Source organism: Lampetra fluviatilis, chromosome 31, assembly GCF_964198595.1.
Source record: "Lampetra fluviatilis chromosome 31, kcLamFluv1.1, whole genome shotgun sequence".
Lineage (NCBI taxonomy): Eukaryota > Metazoa > Chordata > Hyperoartia > Petromyzontiformes > Petromyzontidae > Lampetra > Lampetra fluviatilis.
In genome coordinates, this window is record NC_136305.1 from 2684283 (window position 1) to 2697627 (window position 13345).

The following is a 13345-nucleotide window of genomic DNA, read 5'->3' on the forward strand; positions in this document are numbered from 1 at the left end:
CGTGGTGCGACCAGGTACGGGTAAGGAATCAAAACCCGTTTGCGACCTCTGCTGTGGGCCACTGGGAATAAGGGCCAATATCCTGTTAATGATCACTGCATCTGGCCAATTTAATTGGTGGTGGTTGTTTTATCTAGTAAACGTTTTTTAGGCAATTGTAGGCAGCTAGTATGAGGCTGGAGGTCATTGATATTGTTTTGCAATGAGGGTTACTTCTGGAATATTAACGAGTTGTTACAACTTAAGGTGTTAAAATATTTTTACTCAACATAGAACATCCCAGTATCCTACCATGCACTGCTATTCATGGCACAATCGGTATATGTTGGCAAATATATACACTTCAACCAACCTCAAAGTCAGTAGCATATATGCATTGCTGTGGAGAATTAAGGGTAAAAGCATAAGTCGGTGCTGGCACATATTTATATTTTAGTCCATCAGCCTATTGGCATTCCAGATCAATGATACAGCTTGGTTGCTTAAACAAATGCTGCTTGATATTGGTCTTCAAAGCCTAATAGCTAATTGACCGAAACATATATATTTGCTTCGGAAAATAATGCTTTGTAATCACTGTTTGTAATCACATCAGAAAAATGAATGTTACTTCATTATAGTGTTAACATCCGACTGTGACTTCGACTGCAAACTGATGAAAGCTAAATGCTGGTGTTTCATGAGAGGCATATAATTAAGTGTGGTGTGTTTATGAGTTAACAGATGCAATGTGAAAAGATACAATGTGAAAAACAAAATAAATAAATAAATGACGATCCATCATCGTAAAATTTCATTTTTATTTCGGAACATTTCGTTATATTCTTTTGTTTGCCGTAACACATTCGAGATTTACAGCGTGTTTTTACGCGTCCTAGTAAAAATGATTTGACCAAATAAAGTAATTGCGTCTCAAAATAATTGTTAGCTCCCGTTGTGGAGAATATAAATAACAAACAAATAAGCAGACAATGTCTACTTCGTGTATCGGTCTTTCTACATAAAAAAAAAAATCTGAAGTATTCCTTACAAAACCCTTCAGCCACACGGCCTTCTGGAAGTGGATAATCTCAGCAACTTTGAAACTGCTTGAATCGAATCAATGCTGAATTTACACACTCCCAGAATGCCAAGCGGCTGACAGATTATGTATTACTTTGATGTTTTATGCGAGACAGAGGTGCAAGAGACAGCTTGCTTATTATTTATTACATCTGGCTATTATTGCTATCTCAAACTTATCAACGGTCTTCATTTTTCTGATGACGTATTTTATGCAAGTCTGAATTTAATAAACGCATTTTTGTGGTCTTTTAAAAATCATAATTTAAGGCATGGTCAAATTAATTTACACTCACAAAGCGACTTAACAATGACCTTAATAGGAACAGAAGCAGCTAAAGGACACTGCAGGTAAGGCGATACCACCACACCGCACCTGCAGAGCTGTGGTGGCTGGCACCTTCGCCGAGCCGTTTTTCAATCCACGACTGGATGAGGGCCTCCCCACGCTGTGCAGGTCATGGTGGGTGGGGGGTCATGTGACCATACTTCACGCTAGTCAGTGCGGATTGGTGAAGGCGGGCGGGGCAGCATAGACGATAGCCGTGGTACACCATGGACTTTGCTTTACTGCCCTCTGCTGCCTAACGCAGTGTGCATGATGGTCGCACATCCAAGCACTATCCTGGCTCATAACAACTTCGTTTCCGGGGTCTGTCGAGATCGGGTGCATTCCATTCGATGTGGTCATAGATGCCCTATGCGGATACTTGGGGCGTGTGATGCGTGTAGTGGACGGAAGCCGATTTTCTAGCGATAACTGGTGAAGGAACATGGCAAAAATCAATGGAAGCAAAAGCTACTTGTACATTTTTACCAACAAAATATCAGTGCACACGATCTGCTAAAACATGAATTGAATCTATAAATTTTAACATATATTTTATATATATATTACCCCTGTAAAAGGATCTGGGATCGCATTCTCATCAGCAGTCGGCATTTTACCTGTAAAAAGTGGAATTCAATTCCTGGAACTTGGGCGTCGAAGATTACCACTGCAGCGTGGATGGTTCAACATATCCTATTTGTGGCACAGGTGAAGCATTCCACTGACCACAGCGGTTCATGTCATGAATCCACTTGGACCCGCTATTCATAGGAACTTAAGTCGGGCTCGCGTCAGAAACCTAAAATACTGAAAACGAAAGTTACAGGTTCAGCGGGGTTCCTTTGCGACCGGTGTGGGGACAGGTTCGTCCGGATCTCTTGCTTTAAGGACCAGATTGGTGAACATGCTAGAAAGCGTTGGGTCGTGGGCATTTCTAAGAGGTACAAGAGATAGTAATTGAAGTGATAGGAGAGTAACACCGAGAGGAGAGACAGTCAGATGAGATATGCATGTTGAACCTCTTTCCGTACGTAGCCAACCATGCTAAATCGGTGGTACGACAAGACACAAGATGCATTCATACAAGACGTTGGGAGATACTGCGAAGAGAACATTTCGATAGAAGACATACGATTCAGAAAAGACGAAGGTTGAGATGCATTTATAAAGATGCAACCGAGTTTGAGGGGATGTATTGCGAAGAGGCTATACGAGAGCGAGCTTGGAGAGAGAGGGAACCATGGAAGGGTGTATACGGTACCCAGGCTGTGCCCAATATTAACTCACAAGGCCCCAACCCCAACCCCAACCGACCCCCACTCCCGCACATCATGTGGCTCCAAAGACAACACGACGAGCAAGATGGTTAACTTGAACTCACAGCAGCTGAGGGCCATTTTTTATTGCAATTCCAGTGATTTGACAGGCGAGGCTAAGCAAGTTAGCTGGACCTATTTGACCCACGGGCCAGAGATTGGACAGCTCGAGTTTTGTACCTCATTACCGATATTGTTCAATCATGCTCTTTCATTTGTGACTGCAGATTTGAAGGACTTTATTATCATTACACAAATCAAATAATTGATAGAAAAAGTACTTTAAGGCATTCCTGATGAATGGGAGGGACTTTTAAGGATGAGAAAGGTAGATGAAGATGGGATCCCCTCGTCTCTTCGTACGAGACGAGAGGTCACGCAATTTAATCTTCTCGATGCCAACGGGTGCAGAAAATATTTACCACCGGCACTCAAACTCCACGCCAGGGTCCGTTCATCGTGAAAGACGCAGCGGGGTGCGGCATGCGGGCAGCCTGGCTGTGCGTAAACCCCCGGGAAGCTGCCGCGATGCTTGGATCACGCCAACGAAGCGCTCAAGAGGGGTGGTGGCTCTTGTCCCCCCAAAAGTCCACTCATGCTGCCACGGTCACGGACGAGAGATTTTTCACCGCGGCAAGATTGGGCGTTCCCCGACGGTCCCGTTAGCGGTCCGGCTTCTGCAGGTGGAAGACTTTGGCGGTGTGGTCCCCAGACGCCGTCACGAGCATTGACGAGTCCCTGCCGCAAAAGACGAACCAAGGGATGGATTAATGGGTGGCACACGGTGGTAACACTTGCGCCACACAACAAGAAGCTCGAGGTTCCAATCTTGACTCGGGTGCCCTTTCTGTGTGGAGTATGTATGTTCTCCCCCTGTTCTGCAGGGGTTTTAGTCCACCAGCCTAATTGCTGTCAAGACCGATAAATATCAAGCAGCATCTGTTTAAGCGAGCAAACTCTGCATCAGTTCGGACCTTCTGGGTGTCGTCAGCAGAGATGGGCTTGTTAAAAAAATGCTACTGGATTACCAAATTCTATTTGCCAAAAGTTATCCATGTAAATAAATCAACCGATAAACCGCGAGTCTGTTACAGTGCGGCACTCGGCTGGCTCAGTGCTTTGAACGGACCGTTCGAGTCCCACTCACTGCAGCCCAGTTCTCCACACACCACCACTACCCGCCGCCACCGCCACCACCGCCACCCTCACCTGCTGAGCGCAAAGTCGAGCACCTCCCCGCGGTGTCCCTGCAGGAGCCCGGCCGAGGCACCGCTGCGCCCGTCGTAGAGACGCACGCGGCCGTCCAGGCTGCAGACGAAGAGCGTTGCCGAAGACAGGTCCCACTGCAGCTTCACCACGCCCACCTGCTCGCGCACGCAAACAACAACAGTGATCCCCCCCCGCCCCCGATATCCTTAACAGACTGTTGGGACAAGTGCCGTTTGTTTTTTCTTATTACACCCCAATACAAGCATGATACAAGGCACCGGTCACCGAAGGAGTGGGGGGGGGGAGTGAACAGAAATTCCGCAAACAGCAGCCCGAGTTCAACGCGACAGGGCCCAGTGGGGGGGGGGGGGGGGAACTGGGCTGACTGCCCCACCCAGTTGGGGACCACGTGCGGGGACATGAAGGTTTAATGCTGGTGAACTACCAATGTTAAAGGCAAGGACCTTCTATTTACGCTATGGGGTCCTCGTTCGTTGCAAACTTATATAAAACACAACTCAACATAGTTATTGGCATCACGTTTGCCAGTCTATATTTAAAAAGACCGCACTCAACACATTCACTCTGCGTTGCAAGTCGATTGTTTAAGACCCCGCGAGTGGGTTATTGTTTTGAAACCCAGGACTCACCCCTTCCTGCAACCTGTGGCGCAGTGTCTGTGACGGGACGTCCCAGATGACCAGAGTTCCATCCAAGTACCCCACAGCAATGAGAGGGTGCCTGTCCGCCAGATTTTCAAGATAAATTAATTCCATCGATTACATTTTTGAAAGGAGGCAAAAGGCTTACTGAATGCATTGCCTGAGCAATTTTATATCCATATATATATTCCATTTAAACAACAAATACAAACTCCGAAACCAAGTAATTCCAAACTTTACAAGGCACACCTTCCCAACCTCATGGCACAGATTTGCATGAGTCCCCCCCCCCCACCCCCTGATATTGGAAATTCAATACTTTAAAAAAACACATTTCAACAAAAAATGTTAAGCTGCACGCCAGAGCAACTTGCGTGCATAAAATATCACGGTCACGTGGGCATAAGTGGGTGTGAACTCGCACGCCAAACACACCGACCGTATCCGTTTGCACGTTTGCGAGTTTATACGGGCAAATCTCTTCGCGCAAGTCGAATGCCCCAAGCAGACTGAGCTTCCTGGTAGCGAAATGGCTTCCCGGCTTTTTTTTTTTACATGTAATCTGACGAACGATGAGCGGATGACAAGCATGAGATTGACGTACACTTTGCAGAAGCCCACCGACTCCACAGAGTTGGAGCTCCCCGCCTCCTCCTCGTCTTCGACGGCAGCGCCAGCACCGCTGCCCATGCCCACCTTGGCATCCAACGTGAACACGTGCAGGACCTGGGCACAGAGCGGTGACAATCAATCACCCAGAGCCATCCAATGTGTGCAGGTCGAACGTATTTCGCACCGCATGTAGCCAACCATGCTAACCAGCGGTGTGATAAGCGCTGAATAAACATGACGGTGCATAAACGAGGACCACTGCTACTGGGACCACCGCACCTCTGATTAACACGGTTGGCTACGTACGGTGTGGAAGAAGTTCAAGATACATATGCACATACTAGGAACAAATCACCCGGCATACGCCTGATATCTTAAGATCTTAGAAGCCGAGCAGAATCGCGCCGATTCATCTTGAAGAGGTGCTGTGGCACCACCAACGCTGATCCTGACGGCTCTGGAAGAACACCTTCTGGCTGGCGCAGCTAGCAAAAGACATGCGTCGCTGTCTGCCGCCCGCTTGCGTCCCGATATTCCAGGGGTGGGGGGGGGCTGGCTTTATGAGCAGAGCGCGGGCATAAAACGGAGGCGACGGATGACTTGCCTTGCCGGTGGCGACATTGAGCAGACTTGCCGTGCGGTCCACGGATCCGGTCAGCACCAACGTTCCGTCGTCGTGCACCGCCAAACACGTCACCGAGCCCTGGTGCCCATCCTTGCCTGCGGCGGGACAAGGAGGATTTACGGAGAGATCGGCAAAAATCTGCACGCGCAGGGGTCAGTGGTGAGTGTCTCCCCGGCACTCCGCGGCGTCGATGGGTATCTAGACTCAGGGATGTTTTGCGCAATTCATTGTGAAGTATTTATATGCACGTGTGGAAGAAAACTGGAGCACCTGGAGTAAAACACAATTATGTAAAAAATATTGCATCTAATAATGAGCCACCCGGAGAAACGTGATGAACTGCCACCTAATTTATCAATTTCTTCTACGATGGTCTTTTTTTTGGTGTGGTTAGTCCAGTTTTTTTTTTACTTGTAGCCTAAATTTATCATTAGCATAACTTTGCAAATTATTTACGTAAACTGTGAATACATTTTTAGACAGATGATGCAATACTTGACTTGCGAGCATGAGAATCGTTTTGTAAATACAATATATGTACTGTAAAAGTGGTGGGAAAAAAACCAGCCCAAGGTACCCATCGATTCATCTGCATTCTGCAAATAAGCACTTCCATCTACTGGTCACCTCTTAGAACTGCATTGGGGTATCTCACGATGCCTGCAGCACGATCCACAAACTCCCACAGCCTGCCGTCATGGCCAGCCCAGCACAACCACCCACAGAGCGCAAATGCATCGACAGTACCCACCTTTGAAAGTGAACACAGGCGTCGACTGCTTCAAGTCCCATATCCTCACCGTCCCATCTTCGTAGCCCACAACGGCTCCTTTACCTGCGTGCCAACAAAACACGTCCCTCCGTTTAGCTGGGGCCAATTGCGACAGCAAGGGGCTATTATTTGTCGTGAGCGAGCATTACAGAAAAGCAAGCCACGAGGCGGTTAGACAGCTTTGGTGAAAGGCGCTTTATAAATACAAATCAGAGCGCCGAGTTGGCGTCGCCGAGATGCTGGACTCGAATTTGAACTTCGGGCGCCCGTGATTAAACTGGGTTCTCAAGTGTATTGAGTTGATGGTTTCAATCCGGTCGCCAAAGACTGTAAAAAATACCATCGCATTAAATTGTGCTTTGCACTTAAATTTGGCTACACTCAGTTTTGATCATTTAAAAAGTATTGTTTGTTCAAGCGACGAACGTTACTCTTCCGTGACAAGACTGATGGCAAATTGTTGCCCCTATCGTGTGCACAAGAGGTCGCTTGAAAATATCTCAGAGGTATCACTGTCATATCTGCTTCTGTGCCCTTTCTCGGACACAAAGGGTTGTGTACTGCTCTGAGAGAGATCCAAATGGATACTTTGTCTCATGACATGACACTGAAAGCACAACAAGCATACAATTGATGGAAAATTACATAAAATAATGGTCTATTATTTTCTCTGGTGGAACTCACCATCTGGGAAGATTTTCCCACACACGCTTTGGTGAAAGGCGCTTTATAAATACAAATCAGAGCGCCGAGTTGGCGTCGCCGAGATGCTGGACTCGAATTTGAACTTCGGGCGCCCGTGATTAAACTGGGTTCTCAAGTGTATTGAGTTGATGGTTTCAATCCGGTCGCCAAAGACTGTAAAAAATACCATCGCATTAAATTGTGCTTTGCACTTAAATTTGGCTACACTCAGTTTTGATCATTTAAAAAGTATTGTTTGTTCAAGCGACGAACGTTACTCTTCCGTGACAAGACTGATGGCAAATTGTTGCCCCTATCGTGTGCACAAGAGGTCGCTTGAAAATATCTCAGAGGTATCACTGTCATATCTGCTTCTGTGCCCTTTCTCGGACACAAAGGGTTGTGTACTGCTCTGAGAGAGATCCAAATGGATACTTTGTCTCATGACATGACACTGAAAGCACAACAAGCATACAATTGATGGAAAATTACATAAAATAATGGTCTATTATTTTCTCTGGTGGAACTCACCATCTGGGAAGATTTTCCCACACATGCTCTGACAGCCAGGGCCTTGGAAGGTCCTGCAGTCACCGGCAGGAATCTTCCACATCCACACTTCTCCCGAGTTGGTACCAGCCAGCAGCACAGGTGCCTTGTGATGCCACTCAATCCACTGGGAGGACAAGAACAACCGCTTCAAATATAAAATTCCTTTATCGGACCAGGTAAGTAGAGAGCAGGAATCTCTGGTTTCAAGTAAGAAGTGCATAATAATAATAATAAGACACATCCTAAGAACGGGTCATAATAATCACCATCAATCATCATTGCAATGCAAAATGGTGTCTCTTTTACTCCATCTCCCAGGGTCTTGCCATGCAACAAACCATCCATCTATCAGCTGCACATGAAACTACAGAAGAGCGTATTTAAAAAGGCTGCAGCACCAGCTGCCTCTGCTGTTGGCACAACATGTTTACACAGACAGGCCAAGACACGTGGACATATATTTAGGCGAATGCTTTTTTACACGTGACTTTCACACAGTTAGAGCACCAGATACACAAAATAATTGATTTAATACATATGTATGTCAATGTTACGCGAGTGAACGTTAGCCCACGTAGCCACAGAGCAGTGTGACAGCCCTCCTCCTCCAGCACATGCAGGGCAACCAGTCCCGACACCACACGTGCACAAAGGGGACAGGGGTACACGGGGCTCCCTTCAGCTCGAGTGCGTCGTACCTCCAGGTCGGACACCTCGAAAGACCAGAGCTCCTGCGCCGTGGCTGAGCTCCACACCTTGATGAGGCCGCTCATGTCGCCCGTGGCCACCATGGAGGAGTCGTGGCTAAATCCTGCGCACGTCACCGAGTCCTTGTGGCCTACATCAAGGCGGGGGGGGGGGAGGGTGGACGTCGTTGTTCAGGTTGTTACCAGTCCTGGTTTTCCCAGGACCGTCCATTTTTCAAGTGGAAGTCGTGGGAACTGTTTAATGTCCTGGTTTTTGTCAGTTGTGGAATAATACGCCACTCAAGACAATGCAATTGCATGTGGTTCTCTCCTCCAGTACTGATAAATATTCTTCTTACCATGCTGATATGTCCTGGATTTTGCACCCATGAGATGGCAACGCTAGTGGTCAATGTTGCATGATTTGCAAATACTTTTTTAAATAAAATTAGTTTTGCACGTTTTACTGATCATTACATGTCCATGCAACGTTTACCATTTAACTATTTTAATTTAATACGTAGGCTTTCACAAAGAATATTACGATTCATAATTGGGTACCCACTTAAATGCTGTAAGAGTACTCTCCAACACATTGGTGTGCTGAAGCAAGAAGACATTTGGCACAAATCAATTCACATGACATTTGTGTTAACTGGCTGTGTCGGGTGGACGGTTTACGACACACTTTTACACGAACTCACCCACAAAAACAAGAATTAATCGTTTACGAATTTCACATGCTGTAACTTAATTGCTAAAATTGCTTAATTTTTTGTTACGTAATATTTTCGGCACACATTTGAAATAATTGCCTATTCATGATCTTGCAATTGCTTAACCATATGAAATATACTTTACTGGAGATTGTCTTATTTATACAAGGTTACTTACATATATATATTACCCCTACACAAGTGTCACTTGGGGATCTTACACTTAACACCCGTGGGTGTGAGAGCAGGGGTGAAAGAGTTACCGGTGCAGGGGAAGAGGATCTCTCCGTCGCCCACTCTCCACACGTACGCCAGATCGTCCTCGCCGCCTGTCACAGCCAGCGCGTTCGACTTGGGGTCCAGGGCGACGCAGAAAACGGCACCTTCACAAAGCACAAACACCACCACCGGGATCACCACCAGCACCAGAGTTGTCATTCTCTACAGGTGGCTCAATCTACTCTGCTCTGCACTCATTGTCTATAACTGCTTTCCCCACAAACCATCTGTGCTGTCAACCTCCAGCCTCTGTTCAAAGCTTGTTTAACTGTGCTTATGGCTGTCAGCCTCACTCAATACAAGGCAAATATGTCCAGAGTTAATGTAGATTGTCTTGAGATGTGGGTGCATGTGTCTGCTGTATGAATCCACATTGTAGTGGTAAGTACTTCTCCCATGTTATGACTCACGTAATCACGAGTTTCAAAATATAACTATCTGGCTGTCATGTTGATGACAGGTACCACCTATTCTCGATGCTCAAAAGTACTATATAAAGATGTAGGTTATCCCATAATATATTGGTTTCATCCAGATATTTTGGTTTTCTTCCACATGTCCTACAATGAATAGGTGGAAGTGGCCAAACATCTCATTGCAGCACCCTCCTTAAAACGTCAAGAGAATCAGTGAGACTTGATTATACATGTACAATTCACTGATGGAATTCCAGGTCATGGGTGTTGTTTGACCACACTTCACTCTGATGGTAAGTGTATGGTGATAAAGGCAAGGAATGTATCATTGTGGCATAGAAGTACAATACAACAATGGATTTATCTTCTTGGTTCTTTCGGTAAAGTCGCGTAGAATGGAAATAATAAAATAATAAAAATAAAACTTAATAAAATAATTCTCACGACGTTTCGGCCACAACGCAAGCAGCCGTCCTCAGGTGGACAGGTTTGTCGAGGAGACAGCGTCTGAAACGTCGTGAGAATTATTTTATTATGTTTTATTTTTATTATTTTATTATTTCCATTCCACGTGACTTTACCGAAAGAACCAAGAAGATGAATCCCTGCAGTCACGAAAGCTTTAAATCGAAACAATGGATTTTTGCTGCACTACCCTCTTCTGACAATATAGCCCCACAGCAGAATACGACACCTGTTTAATGCGTGATCGTCATCCATCCAAGCACTATGAAGGCTCGTTCCAGTTTGATCATAGGCAAATGGCATTATTATTACTCTCTAGGCAAAGATATTTCAAAACTGCTGGTGATATACGGCAATGGGATTCATCCCAAATCTCATACCTTTGTGCTTCTTGACCGTGAACTCGCTGTCATCAGGAACACTTTCTCCACCATCATCTGCCTCACTCGCCCACTCATTGTAGTCGTCATCATCGTCGTCCTCCTCATCATCACCGCACTCATCAGCAAAATCAACATCTTCCATTTCGTCCGCCAGATCATCTGTTAATTTTAAAAAAACACACACAAAGTAGACCGATGCCAGTTTGTAAGCACGTTGAAGGACAATCTAAATGTGCCCAAAACACGTTTTTAGCTGGCGTAGTAATGCCGAGTCGATTTGCATGTCGTGTGTATAAGGGTAAAGTATGGATAAGTATGGGTACTCCCACATATTGAAAGGTTGTCCGAGCAGTTTGGAAGAGTAGGTCAAATACCCTTTAGAGCTCTCTCTCTAGTGGAGGCACTTCTGACCTGATAAATATCGGGACTGCACCTTTGACTTTGAGTTTTGCCTAAAAGCCTTTTAGTAACTTTATATGGCCACAGCCACATTCAATGATTTGCTCAAATACAAAAACAATGTCCCTTCCGCTTGTACCATGCTAAAATGTAGTTAGTTCAGTGTAAATGTTTATTGTAATTTTATACACTACATAAAAGTGTAATAGGGGATGCAGCTGGATGGTTTGTAACATCGTGAGAGATGTCAACGACTTGGGGAGACCTTCATCCAGAAGTGGATGAGCCATGGCCGATGACGACGGTGATTAAAACACACAGCATTTAAAATCATTGATGCACACCAGTGTTCCAACAGCAATTGTAATGCAGATCCCAGTACCAAATGACTGCTTTATGCACGTTCTCTAATGATAACGCTGGTTGTGTTAAAAGCAAGCTTACATTATCAAAAAATATCTGTATAAGAATGTTACTATTTAAAGTGCAGGAAGGCATCACACTGTCAATAAAGGGGCGGTGGGGGGGGCAGGACACGTCGCTAATTTCATGGTTTTATTTTGGCGATTTCGAAAAGTTTTTTGGTTTAGCCATGTTTGTTGTAGTACGGAGTAAGACTGATGGCCTTAATCTAAGTTGTATTGTGGTTGTTGTTGTTGTTTGACTTGCATCCCACTGGGATTTTTGCACACAGCGTTGGTGTACGGTGATTTTTCTGCAATATTTTGCTGTCTTTTCTTGGATTTTCTGTTTGCACTTAGTCACATAGTCACTTTAAGATGTTTTCTTGTTCATGTTTGTTGCGGTTGCACCCGATTCAAGAGCCGAATGGCTCACAGGGCTATACCTAATAATTCTAGATTTGAAGCTTAATTCTAGATTTGAAGCTATACCTAATAAATGAACTTGATGTGCGATGGTTAATCACGACGGCGAGGCTAACAACATAGTAGCAGCCAAGGAGTGGAACGCGTCCGTCAGAAGGATGCGCAGTCGAGGAGACGGAGCGATGAGAGGTAGGGGCGATGGATCGACCATGGCCGATCATAGCCGTCAACCCAAACGGTTTAGCCCGTGTTCTTGTACAGGGAAATTGAGTTTTTAGGTCCGTACGGCGTACAGACGTTTCAATAGGGGCAACAACAAAATTATCTGCTTGTGTTTCTCCCTTGTGATGGGGCTTTGTAGGATGAACGTTGAGATTTATAAGGGTCACCAATAAGGTCTGGATTTGTCTGTAGTAAGGTAGGGCGCTGATAAGGGGTTGACAGGTAAGGACGATGATCACAAAGTCAACGTAACGCTTACTCACATCAGAAGCCTCGACAGGCCAGGGGGGGTTAATATTAAAATCGCAGACCACAGGCAGTAGCTTAAACACAAACAAATTTCAGTTATAAAACATACCACCTCATCGCTAATATTACAAAAAGAGTAGCAATTAAGAATAACCACAAGTCATGTAAACACAAGTCATGTAAACACGACCGAAAGCAGCACCATTTCCACCCGTCATAGGCCTGGTACTCAGCCGGGCAGGGGGTGCCTCCGCCCGTAGGGCCTCTAGGCGAGGCCGAGGCTGGGGCCTATTATACACACGTGGACACAACGTGGTTTCATCACCTTACCCGGGTTGGCGTCACCGTCCAATTCTATGACCTCTACGACGTCGTCGTTGTTGTTGTTGTTGTTTAGATGCGCCTCCGCGCCGTCCGGATCGTCCATCCTGTAAGTTGTTTGTCTGTTTACACGGGGCGAGAGGACGGGGACGCGAACTTGGAAACTCAACTCAGCTGCAGCGACCAGTGGCGTCGCCCACAACGAGTTCTGGGCCAATGGGAGAGCAGCTCGTGGTGTCCGTGTATTTAATACGGCGGGGTTTTAATTAAGCAGGTGAGCACACGAGGTCATCTCTCTAATTATTGTCGTTATCTGAAATTGTCAATTAACAATGTGACAGGCCACCGAGTCATTTGGTTAACCAATGTAGGAACCCACTGCGTTGTTCCCATTCGATTGTCCTTTATTAGACAAAGATGACAGCCCACAAAGATAAAACATGTCTTTGATGTCTTTTAATCAACCAGGTTTAAAGGGCCGCTGTTTTTATTATCTTATCTTTTAACCAGGCGAAAACTTCAGATCTCTTTGATTACGTCATTAAATTAACTGTGCA

General features: G+C 45.6%; 1 protein-coding gene and 1 long non-coding RNA gene across 2 annotated transcripts in view; one reads left to right on the top strand and one right to left on the bottom strand.

The window, feature by feature from the left end:
• Nucleotides 1–786: 786 nt before the first annotated feature.
• AAMP (angio associated migratory cell protein) lies at nucleotides 787–13070 on the bottom strand. Its single transcript, XM_078870864.1, has 11 exons — nucleotides 12798–13070; nucleotides 10768–10929; nucleotides 9491–9610; nucleotides 8524–8663; nucleotides 7805–7949; nucleotides 6569–6652; nucleotides 5797–5912; nucleotides 5185–5306; nucleotides 4569–4659; nucleotides 3919–4073; nucleotides 787–3447 (listed from the first exon to the last, which is right to left on the bottom strand). Exons 1-11 carry the CDS (start codon nucleotides 12892–12894, stop codon nucleotides 3372–3374), a joined length of 1308 nt encoding a protein of 435 aa, XP_078726990.1. The 5' UTR covers nucleotides 12895–13070; the 3' UTR covers nucleotides 787–3371.
• Nucleotides 13035–13345, top strand: part of LOC144943444 (uncharacterized) — a 37785-nt gene continuing 37474 nt past the window's right edge. The window contains exon 1 of the long non-coding RNA XR_013639499.1: nucleotides 13035–13062. This is a non-coding gene — a long non-coding RNA (uncharacterized LOC144943444). The remainder of the gene's footprint in view (nucleotides 13063–13345) is intronic.

Excerpts from the sequence above, each read along its gene's own strand:
- AAMP (XM_078870864.1), bottom strand. The coding sequence starts at position 12,894 with ATGGACGATCCGGACGGCGCGGAGGCGCATCTAAACAACAACAACAAC. Across the intron at positions 6,653-7,804 it reads TGGGAAAATCTTCCCAGATG|GTAAAGGAGCCGTTGTGGGC; the intron begins GTGAGTTCCACC and ends GTTGGCACGCAG. Across the intron at positions 4,660-5,184 it reads TCGGTGGGCTTCTGCAAAGT|GCACCCTCTCATTGCTGTGG; the intron begins GTACGTCAATCT and ends TCTGGCGGACAG.